General features: G+C 40.5%; 1 protein-coding gene across 1 annotated transcript; it reads left to right on the top strand.

The window, feature by feature from the left end:
* The first annotated feature begins 495 nt into the window (after positions 1-495).
* HAS2 (hyaluronan synthase 2) lies at positions 496-25,514 on the top strand. Its single transcript, XM_006211418.4, has 4 exons — positions 496-1,045; positions 10,884-11,510; positions 22,328-22,429; positions 23,861-25,514. The coding sequence occupies exons 2-4, from the start codon at positions 10,884-10,886 to the stop codon at positions 24,788-24,790; spliced, it is 1,659 nt and encodes a 552-aa protein (XP_006211480.1). The 5' UTR covers positions 496-1,045; the 3' UTR covers positions 24,791-25,514.
* The last annotated feature ends 184 nt before the right edge of the window (positions 25,515-25,698 follow it).

The raw sequence follows: 25,698 nt of genomic DNA, 5'->3' as shown, positions 1-25,698 counted from the left end.
CAGGTGTGTACACACACACACACACACACACACGCACGCAACTCCCAGCTCTCTCTCTCTTTCCCCAGGGCTATTACTTAGCCTTAAGGGCACCATTTGGCCTTAAAGCAAATGACTTAAACAGTACAGGCAGTACACCGCGAAGAGGGAATCCTTGCAACTCGGAGGAGTGAGGGATATCTGCAAAGCGTGGTCTCCCGGCTCCACCGCTGGAGGAAAGGAGGGAATCAGGTGGTGGCCAGCATGCGTGCTCTGCGTTTTGCTGCACACGTTAGCAATCAACTTAATTGAATTCATTGGAGTTTGGAGCCGGCCTCTAGCTCAGCGAGAGCTTTGAATGGCCAATTTCTCTCTTCTCCCCCTCCCCGCCTCCCGCCCGCCCGCGCTCCCAGTTCCCTCCCCTCCGGTTCCCCAGTCCGCACCTCCCTTCTCCACTCCCCTCACCCCCCACTCCCTCCTCCGCCCTAATAAAACACCCACCAGCTCACTTGTTAAGACCCCCTTAAGTTGGAGGAGGCAGAAAGGCAACAACCGCGAGGAAGAAGTCAAGACGTCTGGAAAGAATTACACAGTCCTGGCTTCCAGCAGCCCATTGAACCAGGGACTTGAACCAGCCCCAGCCAAAGACTTTCTCCCGATTCTACGCTTCCTGGGTTCTGCTGAGTTTTCACCAGGACTTTTTTTTTTTTTTTTTGATACAAAAAAGAGAAGAGACTTTCTGATATCAGGGGAGGGGAACTGGAGCAAAAGAATAAAATAAAGTTAACTTATTTTTTAAAGCAGAGACAAAATTTTCTTTTGAGTTAGAAGACTGAAGTGCAACGGAAATATGAAATAATAGTGATTTTTTAAGTGGGGGAGACCTAAGCATTTAAGATTCCCCCATCCTTTTTAAATGTTGTTTTTAAATTTTTTATTTTTTTTGGCCGGTCGTCTCAAATTCATCTGATCTCCTATTACCTCAGTTTTGGAAATTGCCCGCCACCGACCCTCCGGGACCACACAGACAGGCTGAGGACAACTTTATGACCAAGAGCTGAACAAGGTACGTTACACTGGCGCGATTTGGTGAACACTGAGGGTCCTCGAATAGGCCAGGGAGAGGGAAGATATTATCCACGTAAGTGTTAAAAACAAATTTAAGTCAATTTGCTACAGAAAGGTTTGAGGTCTGAAAATTTCCAACAGACTGAAAATCAGGGGATATTTCAGATCACTGTCAGGTTTAGCAACCTATCCCCTGTCTTTTCCCATCCCTGCGGCGCTCGCCAGAAACCAGCTGCCTTTCTGGGAACACAGGTAACTTCTTTGCCTGGGAAAAGCTGCACGTCCCGGGATGTACTTTTCCATTCCGCATCTTCCGGTGCTGCAGAGGGGCTCACGAGTTAGGAAACAAGAATTTTCACTGTTTAAAGAAAATGCATTCCGCCCCCTTCCCCATTACATTCCCATCCCTTCTTTTTTCCCACACACTCGATGTGGGGAGGGAAACCCTGGATAGCCTAACGCATTTTCCTTCTAAGTGGGAAGCCCGTTTCTTACTTGGAATGCAAAGGGTTAAAGCGATCCGGGGGTCCCAGCTCCGGCCCGGGAGGAGGAGGGTCCTTCGCCACCTCCTAGCAGCTACCGGCCTCATTCGGCCACTCCCCTTTTTTCCCTCGCCTCCCCTCCTTTGCACTCCCAGCACCCCATTAAAGTGTCAGGCTGGGTCTGTCCCGCCTCAGCCCGGCTCTGGAAGCCTTGCTACGGCCAGAGGTCCCTGACCCAGGCAGCGGCACCCGAAGGCCCGAGTGGGAGGAGGGCGCGCATCCCTTCTCTCTACTCCTGGGCCGCCCCGGGGCAGGGCTTGCGTGGGGACCGCGCGCTGCGCACAGGCAGCTGCAATGCCCTGGGAGCCAATTCCGACGTGGCACCGAGCACGCTGGCGCCTTTCCGCAGCTGCAGCGCGGGGCACGGTCGGGTGGGGGTTCGGGGGTGCCGTCCCGAGCGCTCGGCCCGGAGTAGGGGCGTGGTGGGGGGCTGTGGGAGCCGAGGTGAAGGTGGGAGGCGAGCCAGAGGCTGGACTGGGATGCGTAATCAACACTTTGGGCGGAATTCGTCACGCTGGTTCCCGCCCAGAGTGAGCTAGGGCTCCGAAATGGGTCCCTGCGAACAGGAGGGCGGGTCTGAAAGGAGGGTCTGTTTGAGTGCAAGGATGGGGAGGCGAGAGAGGCTTTTCCTCTAGCCAAGGAAACCGAGGCCAAGGCAGCCGAGGGGAAATGGCTCTGAAGGAATAATTAAGTCTGGAAAGAGGCGCTGGGAGCGAAGAGGCGGTGCCTGAGGGAGGAGGGTTTACAAGACCCGGGTCCTATTACACAGTCTTAGGTGCCAGCTTCCCCCGAGACTGTCCGTCCACCCCTCAAAAGCCCGCGCGGAGTACTTGGGAGTCACCCACCCCACGCGCCTCCGGGGTGAGCCAGCCGCTACAACCCTGATCCCAGAATGTGGGTGTAGGAGCTCTGTCGGCCCCTCCCTGCCCAGTTCCACACCCTTGGGGACCGTTATTGCCGGGTGTCTCCCAAACAGCTGCCCAGAAACGCTACACTCCAGCCCACGTGGCTGGCCTGGGATTGCCTTTGACGTCACACCCAGGGGGGAGGTGTGACGCAATAGACTGGGACATTCTGATTGGCCACCAAGGGCTTCCCCCGAATTGGAGGCCTGAGTATATATAGACTTTTCAGCTCGGTCTAAGAGTAAAGCCAAGAAAGTTGGTAGTTGAGCTTTGCTGGAAAAGGGAGGCGACAGATAAGGGGAACAACTTCACTGCCTCTTGTAAATTTCAAGGTTTTTTCCAGCAGGTTTCTCATTACATTGAAGGCATATAGTAATGTACCTCTGGATGTTTAAAACAGGAATATGATTTTTAAAAAAGGTCATTTTAACAAAATACTGTAAAGGTCAGCACACATTCAAACATGCCAATGATGAAAGGCTTAATATTAAAATGCATACTTATATAGAATTGGGTACAACAAATAGTTATGCCCATTAAACTATTTGTAGATACAATTTAAAATTTTACAGAATAGAGTTGAAAAGAACTCTTGAATTCTAAACTTATTCCTTTCATTCCAGTATGCGCAGGTTGATTCATTATATTAGTTTTCACTGATTTTTCTAGAGGCTACATAAAAGTACTCAGACAGCTGAGGTACTGTTTTTAGTTTTTGTTTTTTAATGCTTATCACGTTCCATCAAAAGTTTTCTTAGTATTTCGGCTATTCTTTTAAATTTTCAATAAAGTTTAACTCTTTAAAGTACCTTTTGTAATATGCATATTATGTTGTGTATGCATTAAACATATTGGGACAAATCAGAATTCTAGGTATGTATCTCTGGATTATAACACTGTAAAATAAGAATATAATTTCTCCTATTTTCTTTTTTTATTTATATAATACCTAAGTTGAGTGAATAGAAAAATGTATTGTAGAAGTATTGACAAATGCAAATTACCTGAGTTGCTTGTACCTAGACTTGAATCCTTACTTATCAGAGAAGGCTATGGTGCTTATAAAAATTCAAGGTCTTACATCGGTGACTAGCATCAAATCTGAAAGTCATCCTTCACAAAACAAAGATATTTAGTCAGCTATCTCCTGGAAAACAGGAATTGTGCAACAAATGAGTAAGAAACTTACTAGAAAGTAAGTCATACTGAAACTAATCATTGTTAGGTCTGTAGAATAGTTAGTTCCACAATATTGAATTTCATAAATGCCTTTCACACATGGTTTCCTTACCAGCTAAGATTTTTTAAAAGCAATTTTTTCTTGAATTTTTAAACACATACCTTTCACCGATTCATGTATGTTTTATTATTGGCACTCTGGGAAAGGCCTTGTCCATGGAACAATGTGGAAATCCCCTTTGGTAAAGCCAAATTACACAGCTATATTTTTAATCTAAGAACAAGCAGCATGTTACATTATTAGCTTCTTGACTTTTATATAATGTGGGAGCTATGAGTTAATGTAATTGGAGAATTAGAGCATAAACCCCACTGTCACCTTCTGGGTTATTATATCCACGCTGTTTCACTAGAAATTGCAAGGACAGAACCAATGGCAGCTGTTATGACAGCTGAATGGGGGGACAGCTCCCTGCAGAAAAATCATTTTGATCACCCCAATTTGGTTTTAATTCTTTCCTCTAGCAGCAATCTGCATAGACTGAGAATCATCCCACTGCATATCTTATTCAATATTTTGAATGTCATCTATGTGCAATATGATATATATATACCGCCTTGCCCCCAATCTAGAAGAATGCTATGAGTCCAAATAAATATGAGGTAACACTCTTAAATATTCCAATTTAAATAATAAAATATTTATAAATGGATGTCTCCTAAACAGATACATGTGTGCTCCAGATTATTTAAAAATGAGTAAAAGGTAGTCCACATCTGAAGGGAACTCATCATACAAAAAGCACGCGCAAAGATTTCAAATCACCATAGTATAAGGCAAAATATAATCTGGCCATAAAAAAGGTAAAATAATAGCTACTATTTATCCCATGTCTAATGTGTATCAGGCACAGAGTTAGATACTTGACATAACATATCTAGCACCCCGACCAACCGCCCAACAAAGAGAACTTTGTGAAAAAAAAGAAACCTTGTCTCAGAAAGGTTAAGCAACCAACTAAGTCACAGTGTTGGTAAGGAGAGTGGAATTCTTGAATGTAACACCCTTGAACTGGACTATGCTGCAGCTGGACTAGTCAGATTTTTATGAGGGCTCAAATTCAGGAGAAATCACATCTGACTGAGAAATCAGGAAGACTTTCTGTAGAGACTTGGCGCTGTGGTACACATGGCTACATAGGGAATGACCTATAGAGACAGTGCCCATGCACTGATGGAGGGACACGTGGAATTAGGATTCCATGCTGAGTCTTTCCATGATTTCCCCCTTTGTAATAGTGAATTTAGGGATGAAGTTTAGAATGGTGACGTTCAGGAATCAATAGCACACTTGGGAGAATAGTCATCTTAGGAAGTCATTGATCAATATTGATGGTGCAAAGGAAGAGAAATCTGAAACCTGAAGCTCTGGATCCAGACACAGCTTAGGCAAAAAGGTTTTAGAGAGGTGTGAGCTCAGCTCCAGGGTCTCTTCTAGACTAAGTGCAGTGAGACTGGGAAGAAAAATGCCAACTTCAAAGCCAGAAAGGGAGAGGAGGTCAGACAGAGAGTAGGGGAGGGTCATGGGCTCTAACGTGAAGGCTGTTGGGAGTCTTCATGTGGGTGCTTCTGTTTGGATTTCTAGTTCAGAACAGTAGCAGAGGCAACACAGGCAATTCACAGGATGGGTGTGTATCCATGCGAAGGACACCAGGAAAGTTTCCTTAGACTTTTTAACCCCATGATTGCCAAACTTTGCTGCAATTAGAATCAGTTAAGGAGATTTTAAAACTCCCGATGCCCTGGTAGCACCGTAGGGTAATTAACTCAAGAGTGTTGTAGGAGCCACATCAGTAATTTTTGCAGATTCTCCAGTGATTTGAGACTTATTCTCCCCTCCCATACAACACCAGTTTAGAGCTAAAGAAAACCTATGTTCCAGAACCAGTTCTGCTACTTATCAGATGTGACCTTGAGCAACGTATTCACTAAGCGAGCATTCTTTTAATATCCCTTACTGTCTTTTGTGCTTTTGTGTGTTTTAAGTATTTTAGTCTACAAGTAAAAAGCCACCGATCCAATCTTCACTGGATTTTAGTACATAAATATTAAATGTCAAGACATTGAAGCCATTAATAACCCATTGAAGCTGATTTTATATATATATATTTTCTTTATATATATTATATATATGTGTGTGTGTGTATATATATACACATTTTTATATATTCTTTACTTAGTGAACCTGCAGAAAGGTATTCTTATTTGTGCATGTGAAAACGAAGCTCAGAGAGTAGGTACCAAAATGCATTTGTTCTTTGCACTCATCCTTGTGCAGGTGACTATGACAAGAGCATGTCCACTTTCCATCTACATTCTTTCTTCTAGATGCTCAGCTATGAGTGGTAAGAAATATTGAAATGAATGAAGTCTCAGTCCCACCCCTAATCATATGATGTTCAGAGATACTAATTGTCCAAGGACATATGGCTCATTCTTAGAACCCTCAAGTGTTTTGTCTAAGGTTGAACAGTTAATATGAGGCAGAGCTTGGGATTGGATCCATTTATTCCCTGCCCTGGTACTCTGGCCATGATGTCACAGTTGTCCCTTAACTAACAATCAACAGCCTAAAGGAAAGGAGGGTCAGACCTGTTCGGTGGTTCCTGGCCGGGTAGTAACTGACACAGAGCTCACATCACTGGGCCCTAACTGTTGATACTTGTTTTTTAGGTACTGAAATCAGTTTTTTTTTTCACTTGTATAATCTGTTAGGTGAAGTCAATGTGATTAGCTCTATTTCATAGACGAAGAAATTGAAGATGGCAAGTATTATGCAACTTTTTCCAGGTTGCCTAACCTATAAAAGAAGTCCTTAAAGATTATCAGGAAGTTATCCCAACTCAGTCTGGTTCCAGGGGCCAATATATGTGGGTGTGCACGCACGCACACACACACACACACTTGTGAGTCATTAACATCAAAACACAAAGCAGGGTGTGGATTAATGGACAATAAATACGGTAAGACTACTAGAGCTCACACTGAAGAAAGATGATCTCATTATCCCTCGTGCCCTAAACTTGACCCCAGAGCTCAGATTGGAAATCAACAGTTTCAGGAAGTGCTATTGGAAACTGTTGCCTTTCCCCCACCCCTAACTTTGTTAGCCATTAGTGAAAATAAATTTAAATATATATATATATATAAAATATATATATAATCTGTTGACTTTGGGGAGCTTACATTATGGTGTACCAAACTATTCTATCCTTGATTTGGCCTAGAATTCTGTGAAGACTGGACTTAGTGAATAATTGATACCAAGTCCAACAGCAACTTAAAAATCAGTTCGTAGGCTAAAATCTCATACTGGTCCAAAAAAACCCGGTTCTGTTTTGTTTTCAGTATTTATGGAAGGTAGATTTCTAAATCATATTTCTGTATAGCAGCAAACTCTTATGATCTAGGATGCAACTAACCATGTTTCCCAATTTAATAATAAAGCCATATGTCTGACAAGGAGAGTTTGCTTATGAAATAGAGTGCTTGAATTGGGGATTGTCTCAGTAAATCTCACACATATGGTGCCCATATCTCTAAAATTATAAAGAAAAACATCCTGTGTGTCAGTCCCTGACATCCATCTGTACCCTCAGTGATGCTGGCTCTAAACGTGCCTTTTAACGCTTCGGCCTCCACTGAGATGCTGCGTCTGTCACACTAGACGATGACACGATACCTCGCAGAAACTGAAAGGTTCTGTTGCTGCAGTTCACTAGCAACTTCTCCCGGGCTTCAGAAAGACATTGTGTAGATGCCTATGATGTCAGAGGGTGTTCCCACTTCAGCAGTGGCCAGCAGATGCGATGCGAACACTCTCTGTGTCCACATGTGCTGATAAAAGCAAGGAAAATGTGAATAATGGAAAAGAATGGCAGGCAGCTCTTTTGCTGGTGATGGTGATTTGAAACACACTTTTAAGCTTCTCCCAGGCAGAGTGTGTTTTAGTTCCCTTGAAATTTTTCACTCTTGTGAGAATGACTCACGTCTTGGAAAGGACAAGTTCCAAGTCGAGTGCTCCCAGCACATTTAGGCATTGGTTAATGTACACTTTTGGGAGTTTTCAGCATCCTGTCATCTGCTTTAATTAACAAGGGATGCTGTCGTCTTTTGCCTTTCACTGAAAACTCAGCATTTCACCATTCCCCGGCAGCCTGGACTTTGCATCTGGGTCATGATCACCATTGTCAGGCTCATGTGATACATACTGCAGTGTCCGGTACAAGCGCTAGACGTGGAACGCACATTGGTTTTTTTAATTTCATTTGTTTTTTTGCTTCCACGTTAGCTGACACGTTAAACTGCATTGTTTCTGTTTTTTTTTTTAAACACTTTGATGAACACTTTGATTTTGCTCCTTACTGCAGCCCTTTGAAGGGTCACTGACAAGTACTATCATCTCCATTTAACAAGAGAAAATAATGTCCACAGCTCAAACCCTGGTCTCCAGCCTCCTTTGCATTATGTAGATTGTAGTGAGTTAAGGAAACTGAACCCAAAATGTATAATGGGCACACAAACAAACACAAACTCAAAAATTATTTCTAGTTAACATAAGAATCCAAGGCAGGTATTCCTGATGGCAGTTCAAGGACCAAGCTGCTTGAATCTTTGGGCTTTGTGATCGATCCCCAAGGACCTGCTGATACGTACATCAAGACTGTGGATGGGAAGGGTATCACAGGAGGCCCATTCTCTCCTCTAAAAGCCCTATAGGAAGTGGCCCATCTCAGACTTCCAGGGACTGCAGTGCCATGGCCACATCAAACAATGTGCTCAGAAGGAGGGGAAACATAGCTGGTGAGGAGCCACACGGTTACCCTGCGTGTGATGCACATCCACTCAGGACCACCTCAGTGAAGACTCCAGGGACTAGAATGTGAACGGTGTCGCTGGAGCTGAGTGACGGGATTGCCCCACAACTAGTGACAATCAAGATATGAATAAGTGTTATGTCAACACTCAGTTGTCTTACCGTGGAATAGGAAACTGCAACTAGCATATCCAGCAAGAGATTTTGCAGATAATTGCTTAGCCCAAGTTGCCATTGAAAATAAATTTACTTAGCTTTCAAAAACTATTTGACTTAAAGGAAAAGGCTAAGTATTAATTATATGTAAAATGACCAAAAAACCCTGAGGTTGGTGTCTTTGAAAGTGGGAAAACTGCAATTTTACCAATTATCTTCTCTCTTAGAAGAAGAGGAAAAATACTTCAAGGGGGAAATATTATGATATTGTGATTAATTACAATATGAAATATACATTCGGTCTTTGTCCCATTTCTGGCACATTGCTTCTATCACCCTTGGGATTTCCTATAACGTTAGAAGTGTCATTTGTTCTGTTCATGAGGTGACTTTTGAAAAGCATTTAAGGATGGGGCTGGTTGCCAGTGGAGCCAACAATGTGGGTAGAGGGTGGGAACTTCCCGTCCCACACTCAGACCTCTGGGAAGGGGAGAGAGGCTGGAGACTGAGTTCTAATGCTACTAACTGGTGATGTAATCAACCGTGCCTACATAATGAAGTCTCCAAAAACCCAAAAGAAGAGGGCTCAAAAGCTTATGGCTTGGTGGGATTTCAGGGAGAGTGATGCACTCAGTGAGAGCATGGAACTCCATGTCTTTTCCCCCATACCTTGCCTTATGCATCTTTTCAATTTGGCTGTCCCGGAATCATATCCTTTTATAATAAACCAGTGATCTAGTGAATAAATGGGTTTCCTGGTCCTGTGAGCCATTCTAGCAAATTAATTGAACATGGGATGGGATCTTGTGAACCTCTGATTTTTAACCAGCTTATCAGAATTACAGGTAACAACCTAGGCTTGCAACTGGCATCTGAAGTTGGATGGGGGTTGTGGAGCAGGCTTGTAGGACTGCAGCCTTAATATATGGAATCTGATGCTGTTGTGTATATGATGTCAAAATTGACTTAACTGTAGGACACCCAGCAGGCATCCAGAAAGTTGTTTGTGTCATGTGTGGGAAAACCACTCTGCTACACATGCTGGAATTGGGTCCAGGAAACCAAAAAGAAAAAAAAAAATTAAAGAGGTCTACCAGGCACCTGTTCTGTGCTCAAAATGGGAGAACTTTGGGAAATAGAAAAATTATGATCCTCCTATACTCGAGTTCAAAGTATTTGCAGGAAATTCACAAACACTAGGGAAGAAAACAATTGGCTATTATTAAAAACTGAAATGTGTTTTAGATCTAACGTGTTAAGGCTTTTAAGACAAAGGACAACTTACCTTTTGAAATTAAATTGAAAATTGAAGGTAAATTTCTTTGTTATTCATTGTTTATTTCTGCACACATTCACTGTGTCCTTACTGCCTTCCAGTAAAGTTCCTGAACCCCAGGTTGACTGCTAGGGGATGAAGGAGCCAGCCACATGAACAAAGGAATGTAGTTCAGAATTTCAGGGCCTTTGATAAACGTCTATGCAGAGTATCTAGAGGTAAAGAATTTTTAATGGCCACAGAGACTTGGGAAAAGATCGAGTCTAAACATCTTCATTGAATGGATTTTCAAAACTGAGACCCAGAGAGGAAAATTGACTGTCTCAAGGTCGCACAGCTGACTGATGGAAGATCTAGGAAGACAGACTCCACATATCCTTATGCTCAACCTCGGCTGGCTGCATGGAAATTCTGTGAGCTGAGGGATTTGCATTGGCAATGAGAAAAAAAATTACATGTAAGAAAATTTAGCAAAACCTGTGGCGTTTTCACTGGTCAGTATTGGTTAGGGAACAAGACAGTGCAAGAGGAGACTGGCTCACTAAAAAGTTTAGATTCTGCACTTAGCTATGACCACATAGAGTGCATCCTTGGACAAATGACCTAACACACTAAAAGTAATGCATCCATGTATTTGTTTAACACATTATGCTTTTCAATGGTACATTGCACCGTCATTTCCTTTGATTCTTGATTACTCTGAGGTGTTCTGGGAGAGCATCCTTATCTCTAATTTGCATATGGGCTAACTGAGGTGCAGATACTCATACAGGTAAGTGAGGAACTCAGGGTTAGCACTCTTTGAATGCTTCTAGTTCAACGCTCTCCCCTGATGGTGCCATGTACATGACAAATATGGGACAGGAGAGATTAACTGAGAGTATCATGTGATTGTTTTCCAGATGCATTGTGAGAGGTTTCTATGTATCCTGAGAATCATTGGAACCACACTTTTTGGAGTGTCTCTCCTCCTTGGAATCACAGCTGCTTATATTGTTGGCTACCAATTTATCCAAACAGATAATTATTATTTCTCTTTTGGACTGTATGGTGCCTTTTTAGCATCACACCTCATCATCCAAAGCCTGTTTGCCTTTCTGGAGCACCGAAAAATGAAAAAATCTCTGGAAACCCCCATTAAGTTGAACAAAACTGTTGCTCTTTGCATTGCTGCCTATCAAGAAGATCCAGACTACTTACGGAAATGTTTGCAATCTGTGAAAAGGCTAACGTACCCTGGAATTAAAGTCGTCATGGTCATAGACGGGAACTCGGAAGATGACCTTTACATGATGGACATCTTCAGTGAAGTCATGGGCAGGGACAAATCAGCCACTTACATCTGGAAGAACAACTTCCACGAGAAGGGTCCTGGTGAGACGGAGGAGTCACACAAAGAAAGCTCACAGCATGTCACCCAGTTGGTCTTGTCCAACAAAAGTATCTGCATCATGCAGAAATGGGGTGGCAAAAGAGAAGTCATGTACACGGCCTTCAGAGCACTGGGCCGGAGTGTGGATTATGTGCAGGTAGGTTTCCACATCTGCCAGGGCAAACGTCCATTTACATAAAGCACCTTTTGAGGACTCCAGTCCAGTCGTATGCTATAGTCCATCCTGTGCCTTCTGCACACAGTACTCCTTTCAGTTCATTTGAAAACAGCATGACTGTTGAGAGCACATTCTGAAAGAGAGGGGAAAAAAAATCTTATAAAACGGTTAAGACTATGAAAGCGCTTAACTTGTGCAATGTTATTGGTTGGAAAATAGGATTATTTTGAATAGGAGACCCTTCCTTCCTTCTTTTCCCCTCTCTTACCTTCTCTGCCCCCTTGGACCTGCCAAATCTCTTCCAACATCATTTTCCACACTCTTAAAATTGCCAGCGTTGTAAGAAAGTAGTGTCTACTCCGGGAGAGGGAGCTTGAGAAAATCTGCAGCACCAAGGGAAACTATAAAATATTTCTCACAGAGTCTAGGCAAAATGGGGGTGGTGGAAACAATTTTGATATAAAAAAGTAGGAGTTCAAAACTGAGACAGATAAAGAGAAGAGGGAAAAGGAAAACAAAACAAAACAACCTCCCGAGAACAAAATCTGTCATGTTTATTTCACTCCCCAAACAGCATTACCTCACTCCCTGCAATTTGACCTTTGAAAGCATTTGTGATGGTGTTTGCTTGCATGAAAATTAGACAGCCTGTGTCTCTCATTAGTTTCCCAACTGCTCACTCCAAGGTTTCTCCCCTTCTATTTCTCACTGAGGCTTTCTTCTTTAGAGCATTACTAGAGTCCTTGTGAGTTTTCTCGTAATTTTCTGCAGATACTACCGAAAAGGGAGAAATGTTTCTGGCTTCAAATACCCACTGGATGCCCTTCCTCTTCTCTTCAATGTGAAATCCTTGTTTTCAGAGGACCCATCATATGCCTTAGGGGCCTTTATGAGCCCAAGGTGATGCCTGGTGGGTCTGTCTGTGTAATGGGATGAGAATGGCCACTGGCTTCAGAGTCAAGCCGCAGAGGGGCTAATCACAAGTATCTGATCAGTGGTTGGCCTTGAGCAAGACCACCTCCCAAACCTTGGTTACCTGGATAGAAAAAACCAATCTCACAAGAGGTTTGAGATAATTCTTTCAAACAATGTATCCAGAGGGGCTCAGCCAAAGTTCTTAATGATGGTGTTGTTAATATTACTAAAGCATTAACTGCTAATAGTATTATTATTTTTCATATGATCATCTAGTCCTTACTCAAAAACTATAGTGTGTATCAGTGGCCATCTCAGGGTTAATTTGGCTAATCTCTGAAGAGTTTCGAGGCATTTCTTCAGTGGATGCCGCCTGTATATTAATCTCTATTCTAGGGAGCTGATTAGAGTTTCGCTCCCAAGTTTTTCCTAACTCCTAGAACTTTCAAAAATGGGGTTGTTTCAGTTAACACAGTACATTTTTACATTTTTACGTAGTGCAACTTCAGGCCTAGATGAGCCGATAAAAATGAAACTTTTATAGTAAGGAATGGCTAGGGAACTTACAGAGGATTTGAAGTACGAAGCTCTGGGCCTAAAATGAGAAAATACCTGTTTTGACATTTTTGCACTTAATTCTAATTAAAATAATTGCTACATTTGCCATTTCTAATCAAGATGTCATTGTGTGGTTTTTCTTTTTTTTTTTTCTTTTTTTAACTGCTTCTCCCAAAGCCCCTTCTCCCATCATCTTGTTTTGTATTTTGTTTGTATCCTTGACAACCTGACTTGTGCCTGTCCGGTAAAAAATATGAGTCTATGATGTGTTCAAGTGGGCTTTTTGCTGCTGCCCTAATCAGGCTTGAGAACTTTCCTTCCTTCAGAATGAAGCCTCCAGATAGACAGACCCTAGCCACAGCCACTGGCTGGGCCCTGAATTCTCTTGAGACTCAGCCTATTCAGAGCACTCAAACAAGGGTAAAAAAATCTTTCGGCATTCCGAAACCTTTAATACTATTGGGCCATGCTTCATCAAATCCCTGATACTTAACGATTTATGCCCTGTAAAAACAGAAGTTTCATAATATTCAGTCTAATAGAGTGCTCTTATCTTTCAATTCTGACTGACCCAGAGTCTAAGAGCGGCACAGCAGAAGCCACGGAAAGACGAAGGGGTGAGGATTGAGGATCTTGGCTCCTCTGAGCATTACAAGTGATTGGATGTGGCGTTCAAGTTGGTTAGAGATGGAAGGAGGCGAAGTTCAATTCTAATTCACAGGAGGGAAATGGGGGTTGGGGGAAGAAACTGACCATCTGCTCCTACTTGCTAACCTGGCTGGAGAACACTGCTTAACTGTGCAGGGAGATGGCCAAAATGGTTGGCTTCCAGTTGCAGCTGCGGCCTGGACACTGGTCAGCACTCTTTTCACTTGATCTTGAATGGATGCCTTGCTGATTACTCTCATGTCTATTATTTCATGCCTTCACCGCTCGCCCAGAGCCTTACCCAAACTCCTCCCTGCTTAACTGCTAACATATGACCTTGCCTCCGATGAAAGAGAACAGCAAAGTACAGACTCTGAACGAAGGCTGTCAAGATCTGACTCCTGTTTACAGTGTTGAGGGTACCCAGCCTCACCTCTGTCTCCAGGTGAATCTTTCCACCTGCACGTCTGAGCTTTCTGGATTGTCTCCCTCTGGACACTTTCAGAACAAGGCTTTATCAATGACCACCTCTTTATATCACTCCCTCTCATCTCTCGTCTTCTCTAGTGATTCCTGTTTGAGCCATGTAGCCACTCAAATAATTACTGTATCGTGGAAAGCGGAGGGATGCTTCGGTCTAGGACAAAGTCAGTGGGGTAGGAAATTCGTCTGTGATACTAGTGGCTGCTTCCAAAGAGAGAAAGACAGAAAAACAGAAGAAAAATAACAAAGAGTGAGAAAATAAGATACAGGGAATTAGAAATAGGAGGAGAATGAGGAGGATTGTCTTTAATTTTGAATCAAAGTGTTTTCCAGAGGAACTTTTCCAAAGATGTAAAAAGTAAAATGAGCAAAACTGAAATCATCTACAGCAAATACATGACTCAATCATAGACTATAAAATTTAATACTTTCCAGCATATACTTTTTTATTTTTCCTTTAAAAAGAAAAACACTTTTGAGATTACATTTACTTTTGTATTATTTTTTACTTAATACCAGAAGACTTTTAAAGTATCCTTTGATATCCAGATAAGATAACTGCTTTATCTATATCTCTTCATTGAACATTGGTATTAAAACATAAGTGGCCACCATTCTATGTGACAAAGGAAAAAAACCCAATATTGTCTGGTGTGTGCATTAAGAAGTTCCCAGGTAGAAAACAGGCAATAAGTATGAACATTTTCTAAAAGGGAAGATTATATAGGAGGCAATTTTATTATTAATTGGCAGTACCATAGCTATCCAAGATTCTCTGAGTAGGAGAAAAGACTAAATCATTCATAATAGTAGAGTTGACCCTCATTACTTATGGACTCTATATTTGTAAGTCAATCTGCAGACTAAAAGTTACTTACTACCCCAAAGCCAATAGTTGCAGTGCTTTTGTGATTATTTGCAGACATGTGCAGACTGACCAAAAAATTGAGTTGCCTGAAGAGCATGTTATGTTCACAGATGGGGTCAAACAAGTTTCTGCTTTGCCTTTTTGTTTCAGCTTTTTTTTTTAATGTGCTTTCTAACTGCGTGTTTCTTTTTTTTTTTTTAACATTTTTTATTGATTTATAATCATTTTACAATGTTGTGTCAAATGTTTCAGCTTTTATACTGTCAACAAGTGTCTTCTTTAGTCTACTTAATATCATGTTTTTCATAATTTTGTGCTTCTTGTTAGTGATGTAGCATTTTCAAATGGTCCCCAAGTGTAGCGTTGAAGTGCTGTCTAGGGTTCCTAACACAAGAAGGCTGTGATTGCCTTATGGAGAAAATAGATTTGTTAGATGAGAGCTGTTCAGGCATGAGTCAGTAGTACTGTTGGACGTGAGTTTAGTGTTAATGAGTCAACAACATATATTAAATAAGGTGACACTAATAAAACAAGGTTAAGAATTGGTCACTAGACAAAAATGTTGTGACCAAAGGGCTTTGGGGAACCTAACCCTGTATTTGTGCTGGAAGCAATTTTTTGGTATTTGCTAATTAATTGTTCATGGCAACTTCGTAGAACATAGCTACCATGAATAATGAGAACTGATTGTATAGAACATTTGACTAGAATGGGAACATTTGGTTCCTATTGTATGCCTCCTGTATTCTGAAATTTTCTGAAAGTTGATGTTGAATGTTAATGTGACCTTGTATCCATCATTTTAGAGAATGAAATTAAGAACGCGTTAAAATAAGAATGGGGAGATCTGAGTTCTTGATTGAACTCTGGTGTTTACTCGCTATGGGCCTCAATTGGTAGAACAGATAATCTCTGGGATCACTCCCAGTTCAAGAATCTAATTCAGTACGGTCTTAATTTCTTTCTAGCAATACATCTATGCTTTGCAAGAGTAGGATCAAAACAACCAAAAAAAAACCAAAAAACAAAAAATGGAGCGAGAGAGAGGCTGTATCACCAGAATTTTCTTTTCATTTTTAATCTACCTATTCCCCCTTACCTTTCCAAGTTGAGTTCTTGAATATAAACCCTGATTTAAGGCCACCATTATGCGATTTCCTCATTCCCTTCCTTTAGAATGAAAATTCCAATCATTTGGAATAAGAGTTTTCCTGGCTTAAGCCTTAGAGGTGACAACCTTTGGTTTCTCATTTTTCCAGCTGGCTTGTCACCTTTGTTTTGCACCTTTTATAACATTCACTCATGTATAAGTCTTTCTGAAAAAGAAAAGAGGATAACCAAATGATTCCTTTTTCACCTTAATGTCTTGAGAAGATTCCAGGCTAGGTTGCCTGAAGTCAAATAATACTTTATAACAGTTTGGGTAATACATTCTACCAGGGAAGGCAGAGGTCTTCCTAATTCCTTTTAAAAGAACAGCAAATAAAGGCCAAGTTGTTCAGGTGTCTATGACTGAGAAGCTTTCTATTGGCTAGGTTTGACATCGTCTACCACGCACCAAATTACTGTGAGAGAGAATCATCCCCCCGCCCCCCCCCCCATCCCCGGTCCCTCATCCCTCTCCAAAAAGGCAATTTCTTTCTTTGTTCTTGAAGACTTTTTTTTTTCTGGAATGGTTTTACTGATTAATTTCAGAAGGTTTTTTAGTCCTATAATTCTTAGATTTTATGATTTTGTTTTTGCCGCTCATAATCTACCGTAAGCTGCTCTCTACCCTGTTTTTTTCCCCTGGTAGATAACCCAATCTAAGGGCTTTTAGCTCAATTCAACTTGTTTAACTTATTTGTTGGGCAGTGGAGTAGGTACTGGTGTCTGCTTTCTGAGGGAGTCATAGTTTATTTGCAGTAATGATAAGAAGGACCCTTTCCCTTATTGGACTAATGCTCTTAATTTGTGCCTATGGTTTTGATTTATCACTTTGTAGTATTTATGCCTTCCTTTTATTGAGCATTTGCTGTGAGCTAGCCCTTATAAGTGCTATCCATATATTATCTAATTAATTCTCCATTATAATAAACCTATGAAGTAGATATGATCATCCATATTTTTCACCTGAGAGATGGAGACTTAGAAAGGTGAGGTAAGGGGGCTAAGTTTAAGAAGCTAGTGTATAACTGGCAGATGGTGGACTGGACTCAGATCTGTCTGATTCCGGGGCTTACACAATGCTTTCTTTTCCTTTCAGTACTGTGTTTACTCTGGCGCTGTCCTGTTGGGAGTTCAGGGGGCTGGCACCATCTTGTGTTTGCTAGTAAATAACTACTGGTGATTTTGTTGTTGTTGTTCTGGCCAATTCGTTCTCGCTTGAGAAATGTCCTGGGGGAAAGGAGGGGTGGGGAGACTCCAATTACTATGTGGTTAAATTGTGGAAGGGAAACTGGGCATTGTGATCATGACAAAAGTGAGTGTCAGACGTTGTAGAAGTAGTCTCACTGGGTCCAGGCTAAGATGAAGGGTCAAGGTTAAGAGGGGTTGAGCTTTACAAGCAGGCAAAGAGTAAAGGCAGCAGCCTCAGAAGGGGTCTTGATTTATTTTCAACCTGCTTCCTCACTGAAGGCAGCCGGCGTAATGAAAGTTTCCTCTTGCCATGTAGCTCTCAGTGCCCTTTCCGGTGGTTTGGGGCAGACAGAGGTGGGGGATCCACCAGTCAGTCGGAAAGGAAATGTGTGTTTTTAAAAAAGTTGAACATGGAGACTTGGATACTTGGCTTTTTTTTTTTAATTAAATTTTTTTGAATCAGTTATAGTCAGTTTACAATGTTGTGCCAATTTCTGGTGTACAGCACAATTCTTCAGTCATACATGAATATACATATATTCATTTTCATATTCTTTTTCACTATGAGCTACTACAAGATCTTGAATATATTTCCCTGTGCTATACAGTATAAACTTTTTCATCTATTTTATATATACCTGTCAGTATCTGCAAATCTCGAACTCCCAGTTTATCCCTTCCCATCCCTCTCCCACTGGCAACCACAAGTTCATATTCTATGTCTGTGAGTCTGTTTCTATTTTGCATATAAGTTCATTTGTCTTTTTTTTATTTTTAGATTTCACTTATAAGTGATATCATATAATATTTTTCTTTCTCTTTCTGGCTTACTTCACTTAGAATGACATTCTCCAGGGACATACATGTTGCTGCAAATGGCATGCTATCACTTTTTATGGCTGAGTAGTATTCCATTGTATAAATATACCACAATTTTTTTATCCAGTCATCTGTTGATGGACATTTAGGTTGCTTCTATGTCGATACTTGGCATTTTAGACTTGGGTCTTAGAAATTGAGAGCCATTTGGTAAAATGTAACAATATTTCTACAGGAGGTTTTTATTTAAGCTGTGGTGAGGTAGACTAACTTAAAACTGCGTGAGATAAGTAGGAGCAGATTTATAGTCTAATAAGTAAGTAATGTATATAGACAATTAGAGTTTATAACTATTATCGATAGTTCCAGACACATTTGAATTTATTCATTATGATAAGAGATTCTTGATATGCGATCAACTCCCATGCCCTTTTAGAGATTTTCTCTACCAAGTCATTTATTCCTGGTAGAGATTGTAATGATCTTTTAAGTGCGGGTTTATTTAAAGTATAAAAATCTGAAGATTAGTGCCTAACATTGATGGTTTACTTCTCTACTGTGCTTTGTAATTACAGAATTCTCTTATATTCCATGTCTCACCCCGGTATCATAGTGATGGTAAACAACCTATTCTCGGTCATAGAAGTAGTGAGATACTGGCCTTAAGACTTAATTCTTCTTGATTCCGAGGGTATTTTTTCTTGTAATAGCCAAATCTTGGCTAAAGAATACAATCTAGTTTATGAGCGTTTTATACTTTTCATGCAGTTATTTTATTTGTAACACATGGAGTTGTAGGGAACTTTAAAAAAAATCTGCTAGAATTAAAATTGAGGCTTAAACACTATTTTCTATCAACTTTAAAAAAAATTTAAGAAAGAGAACCCTCCTCCTGCAACCAATTATTTTAGGCCCAGGGTTGGCAAACTGTGCTGGTAAAAGTTCTGATGGTAAATTCAGGCTTATGCAGGTCATACAGTCTGTGTTGCAGCTCTTCAGCTTTGCTGTTTTAGTGAGAAAGCAGCCATAGATAATATGAAAACAGGCAGGGAGGGTATAGCTCAAGTGGTAGAGTGCTTGCTTAGCATCCACAAGATCCTGGGTTCAATTCCCAGTACCTCCTCTAAACAAATAAATAAATAAGTAAATCTAATCGCCTCCCTCCTCAAAAAAGAAAAAAAAAGAAGAAGAAGAAGAAAAAATGAATATACATGCCTGGGTTCCAATAAAACTTTACTGATGGACATTGAAGTGTGGATTTCATATAATTTCATGTGTCTCAAAATAACTTTTTGGAGGTTTTTCAACTATTTAAAAAGACAAAAACCTTTTTAGCGCACAGGCTGTATCAGAACAGGTGGCAGGCTGAACCTGGCCTGTAGACCTTAGTTTGCCCACTCCTGTTTCAGATAGGAAGGGGAAAAATGGACACTAACTCTTGGCTAGAACAGTGAAGGAGGAGGAGCAGGGGTCTTATGCATCTTAGTTGATGATTCTGTGGTTAAGACTAAGGTGGCTGCTTCCTCCCAATTATATCTTCTTATCTTGGCATTTTTCCATTCATTTTAGTCAAAATTTGGTGACTTTGCTTCCTTTGCACATCTCCTAGTGAGAAGCCCTATGACTAGCGATCATGCAGTTTAAACAAATTACAGTGATACATTCAGTGTGGACAGAAGGATGTGTTGATTTGTTCTATAGTTGTTTCCGGTGTGCAAGTCACGTGCTGTGGTTTTTCCCCAGTGTGAGATTAAGCTCTGTGTGAACTGGTGTCTTTCTCCCACAGCTTCTAGCCCTGAGCCAAATAGCCAACATTCATGAAATTACACACTTGTCATTAATTGGTGAGGAGACAGCTAGAAATCCTGTTTCTACTAGGCTGCTTTTAAGAAGGGCTGAAGCTACACTCTTTACTCCCTAATAAATCAATCCTATTATGTCTGGGAACATACATGCTTTCATGGACTGTCATAGATGGTGGCTTTCTAGTTGGCACTGAATTACCAAATAACATCCAGGACTGAACTGCTTTAAAACTGTTTAATCCCACTATAACAAACCCCTCCCAGGAGATTGCTGAGGGCTTTCCCGCCTGACAGTTAAACTCACCATGTGAACAATGTCTCTCAGAGAACTTCTGGCACTGTGCTGTTGGAAACTGGGAGGGGCAGGGCCGATTTAAATATGCACAAGTTTGGTTCAAGTTTAGTCGTTTCAAAGAGGCAGTTCCCTTGGCTTGCTTATGCTCACAAGCAGGCGGAGTTACTTGAACATTAATTCTAGATTGCACCCTTCCTGGTTTTTTTTTTTTTTTTTCAGTCTTATTTTAGCTTTCTGGTTTTGCCTTTTGCAGCTTGAGTCAATAGAGGTGGGTGTGACCGTAAACTTTCAGGATGCAGGGAGGTTGAAAGGTGGGTTGAACGTCTGCCTTTACTTTTTACTACCTTAGTCACTGGCCTGCCAAGCTTATGCCATATGCAAAACAGTGGCCGACAAGGCGGAAGAGAGGCAAAACATCGCCCCTGGAGGAATTTGTTCCGGTTTTTGAGACCTGGGATGCTTGGGTACAAATCCAAGTGTTAGTATAATTCTATTTTTTTTTTTAACAGACTACTAATGCCTAGCTGCTATCTAATTTTTTTTCCTCTAAAATATGTGAGACAATGCTGGACCAATACGGAATGCCCCACCCCCACCCCCAAAAGGGGCAGGAGGTTATTTAGAAATTAGATGCTTCTAAATAAATTAAATAATAAATTCAGAAATTAACTCTAAAATTATTATAATTAATTAAATCCAGGTGATGAGTTCACTTTTTATAACTGGATACCCTATATATTCCTTAATTCATAAGTTATAACAATGCATTAAAATTGCGATTTTCACCAACATTCTTCATTAATATATATTCATATGTTTTTCAGAAAAAAATAACTATTGGTAAAATTAAGACAGATTTTTTTTTAAATGTTGAGATTTCCTATCTATATATGTGAGGGACTCGTGTGATATACATATATAAAGTCCCTTCAACTCTGAGAGTTCATGCTCGCACAAATTACTTTTATATTTTTTTCATTCAAAACTGATGTATCGAATCCCTACTATTTTAATAAAGTAGTTCAGAGAACTGTAAAAATGATTACTTTTGATATAAATAGACTAAATCTTGATCCAATTCATAAATGTAGACAGGCTACATAGAAAAACAATGGGAACTGCAAGTAACACTCCTGTCTCTGCCCATCGTGTCATTTATTGTTTGGATCAGGGTGTGAAACTGGTTTATTACATGTCAACTTTGATCAGTTTATATCTGCTAGGGCCTGGCTGCATTCTCCAGAAAAGAATACTGTCTGATTAGTGTTCATTATAGGGAGGTGGTAGCACTCTTCCTACTTTTGGTTTCCTTTGATCATGTGGAAGAAGCTCTGTCCACAGGTATAATGTACCTGTGGGAAAGGTGGTAACTTTTCCCAGCTGTCTCACTCAGTCTTCCCTAAGAGAAGTGACTTACCCTGACTGGGTGTGTGTGGGAGGAGTAAGGGTTGCCTCACTCTGTCTTCCCCTTTTTTCTGAGAGTGGGCTACCACCAAGGAGCGGGGACCTGTATCCCTTTTGAAGGGCACACGCCGTACCTGCAGGAGAAGGCTTGCCCCACAGAGATGTCACATAGAAGTAAGTCTAAGCCTGGGGAACATAATTGTGAAGGCTATTACTCTACAAAGAGAACCTATTCTCCACATCAGCTTTATGAGCATACAGGTGACATTGTGGCTTCTTATCTCTTAATTTAAAGAAAGAGAGACATCTATGGTGATCAACCCAAGATGTTTCCCAAGTCCTGGAAACCTAGGATGTTACCTGGGATATGAAACGTTCATTGCCAGAATTGGGAGCATCCGTGGCAAACCAGGAAAAACTGGTTACCCTTCTACGCCATGCCTCCCTGGCCCATCACTTTAGCTGTTCTATCCAGGAATGTCATTAACTTAAAAACTGAGTTTGCAAGCTCCTTGTGTTGGCCATGATACAATGAACTTTCATCCCTGTGATACTTGCTTATTGACGCCTTGGGACAGTATGGCTGAAGGCGTAATATGCCCAATTCTGATTATATGGCGCATACTCATCTTCTTTCCTTAATTCATTTCTTAATTCTTTGCAGGTTTGTGATTCAGACACCATGCTTGACCCTGCCTCATCTGTCGAGATGGTAAAAGTTTTAGAAGAAGACCCCATGGTTGGAGGTGTCGGAGGAGATGTCCAGGTGCATATGGCTTCACTTTTTGCATGAGTCACTTTCAGTAGCACGCTTACTCATTGATTCCTTGAACATGTATTTACTACTACACGCCAAACTTTGTGCCAGGTATCGTTTCTGGTGCTAGAGACACATTACAACGTGCCTCAGACACATTTTTTACTTTGTCTTCTCCTGTCTAAATTGAAATAATTTAGGACTTCTTTGCTTAGTCCTGGGATATAACCCATGTATATAGTGGCTGATAAGTTATATACAGTATATATATAATGTAAATATGTACTGATTTCCACCATTTCTTCTTGAGCCACAACTTAACGTTCTGGTAAAATGATGTTGGAACTTATTTAGTACAAGGGTTAAAAAATGGGTGTCTGGCAAGGGATGGGTTCTATCTCGTACGTATTTAAAAGGTGAGCAATACGTGGTTGGTCAGAAATCCAAATTGGAAAACAAAAGAAGCAAAGAGTCTGAAACTCAAATGTACGTTAATGAGAAAGTCAAAGGAATAATTGAATAAGTGGGTTTTCTAATATTTATTTCCCATCATTTTCTATCAATGGAGAAACGATTAGGAAAACAACATTAATGAAGGTGATTTGAAATTTGTGGACTGGGAAAACAAATATGTGAAAATACATGAAAATTAAAATAAGCCCTTTGCAAACATGCTATTAGATTTTAGCAAAAGATGAGACGCACATGGAATTCATACTTTAAATTTAGGTCTGGGGTTGCTGTATAACCCATTCTGTATAAGCATGGTGATCGTGAAGGCAAAGAAAATGCTCTAGATGGACAAAGAAATACCCTGGTGCTAAAAAGGAAGCATGCGGAATCCAAATGAAAACTGAACAAAACTGAGACAGAGGAGAGAATTTAGATACGCTGCCAAGAAAAAGCTGATAATTTTTAATAGCCTTTATGTAAGGTATTATTTCAGGATTCAAGTGGTGAGGTAGAGCCGGAGGAAACTGTTTTATCCCTGGCATTGCTCAAAGTGGGGAGGAAGCAGGATAATAGAGTTGGATGAGTTGAAAATTAACCAGAACGGGAGAGAATAGAACTTAAAAACCTTCAAATAGTGGGCAGTAGAATAAAATAGGGGAATAATTGAAAGGCTGAGAACTAAAGCCTAAAAAATTCTCTATATTGGAACGTAACAGCAAGAACCAGAAACAAAACACACAGCTAAAAGAATACAGAGAGTGATGAAACAGGAGAAAAAAAAATTATTGTCCAAGCGTCCCAACACATAAACACAACTTACCAAATTAGTCAAGAATCAAAGAATATAAAATAAAATCATATCAAAAAAGATGAAAGAAGCCAAAATAAAAGGATAAAAAAGCAAATATGACTCTAAATAATGCTGCAGATTTTGTTGGGATTTTAGCTGAGGTTTACCTTTATTTACTTATGTTTTCCTTCTTGCAGATTTTAAACAAGTATGATTCCTGGATCTCCTTCCTCAGCAGTGTGAGATACTGGATGGCTTTTAACATAGAAAGGGCCTGTCAGTCTTATTTTGGATGTGTCCAGTGCATTAGTGGACCTCTGGGGATGTACAGAAACTCCTTACTGCATGAATTTGTGGAAGACTGGTACAATCAAGAATTTATGGGCAGCCAATGTAGTTTTGGAGATGACAGGCATCTAACAAACCGAGTGCTGAGTCTGGGCTATGCAACAAAATACACAGCTCGGTCCAAGTGCCTTACCGAAACACCTATAGAATATCTCAGATGGTTAAACCAGCAGACCCGTTGGAGCAAGTCGTACTTCCGAGAGTGGCTGTACAACGCGATGTGGTTTCATAAACATCACTTGTGGATGACCTATGAAGCAGTTATCACTGGGTTCTTCCCTTTCTTTCTCATTGCCACAGTCATCCAGCTCTTCTACAGGGGTAAAATTTGGAACATCCTCCTCTTCTTGTTAACTGTCCAGTTAGTAGGTCTCATAAAATCATCTTTTGCCAGCTGCCTTAGAGGAAATATCGTCATGGTCTTCATGTCCCTCTACTCAGTGTTATACATGTCAAGTTTACTTCCTGCCAAGATGTTTGCAATCGCAACGATAAACAAAGCTGGGTGGGGCACATCTGGAAGGAAAACCATTGTTGTTAATTTCATAGGACTCATTCCAGTATCGGTTTGGTTTACAATCCTCCTTGGTGGTGTGATTTTCACCATTTATAAGGAATCGAAAAAGCCATTCTCAGAATCCAAGCAGACAGTTTTAATTGTTGGAACGTTGCTCTATGCATGCTATTGGGTCATGCTTTTGACACTGTATGTGGTTCTCATCAATAAATGTGGCCGGCGGAAGAAGGGACAACAGTATGACATGGTGCTTGATGTATGATCTTACGTTGTTTGATGTTTGCAGTCACAAATGCAGACACACACAAAACCTTAGTTCCTCTAGGGACTGCACAGTATTGTGGCATCAGATAATGCCACCAAAGGAGACATATCACTGCTGCTGGGACTTGAACAAAGACATTTGTATGGGTTAATTGTAATTCTGCCAAAGTAAAATGATACATCCAGAAGAAGAACTCAGATTTAACGTGTTATTTCTATGAAAATGGGGAAGAATTCTTTGTTTATGCACTTTTTCTTTACTGTACATCCGCCTAACAGTGTTTTGCCCTATATACCTCACTAGTCATGCTTTATGTGGGTTATCATGGAAGAAAAGGATTTTGGAAACTCAAGGAAAAGTTCTTTCAACATATACAACCTAACTTATGGACTGTGTTGATAGCTAATTTTTTTTTTTTTAGAAAGGTTTTTCTGTTTAACTCTACCAAATGAAATGCCAAAGTAAATTTTACAAGCTGTTGGCTGTGCTGTATTTTTATATAATTGTACTGTGTTTTAAAATTTTGTATGCCAATTTTAAGACAAATTTTACATATTTTATATTTTACTTTTCTGCCAAAATACACCTGTTCTTCCTCTCTTTTTTAATAAAATAGGTTCTGAAAAAATTCATACTTAAAAAAGTCCTACCCAAAATGTGAAGCTTGGTTGACTGATGTTCATGATAGAAAGAATAAAATGTTTCTCTCTCTCTCCCTTTAAAATTGAATAGTCTATTTCTGTGAAAAAGTATTTAAACTTTCAATATTTTAACTGGTTTCATTTCTGTTAGAAAAGGCCAATACACCTGTCACACTTCGGGAGTAGAAATTCATGCTTATGTGTACAAAAAAGATATCATTGAAAATCAAGGCCAAAGGGGTAGGAAAGTGCAATTTTTTTCAT

The sequence above is a fragment of the Vicugna pacos genome, chromosome 25 (assembly GCF_048564905.1).
Source record: "Vicugna pacos chromosome 25, VicPac4, whole genome shotgun sequence".
NCBI classification, from domain to species: Eukaryota; Metazoa; Chordata; class Mammalia; order Artiodactyla; family Camelidae; genus Vicugna; species Vicugna pacos.
This window is presented reverse-complemented; position numbering and strand designations above follow the sequence as displayed.

What these genes read in the sequence shown, in the direction of transcription:
- HAS2 (XM_006211418.4), top strand. Translation starts at nt 10,884, where the DNA reads ATGCATTGTGAGAGGTTTCTATGTATCCTGAGAATCATTGGAACCACA. An exon ending in GGAGTGTGGATTATGTGCAG is followed by an intron (nt 11,511 to 22,327) that starts GTAGGTTTCCAC and finishes AATTCTTTGCAG; the next exon opens with GTTTGTGATTCAGACACCAT. An exon ending in GTGTCGGAGGAGATGTCCAG is followed by an intron (nt 22,430 to 23,860) that starts GTGCATATGGCT and finishes TCCTTCTTGCAG; the next exon opens with ATTTTAAACAAGTATGATTC.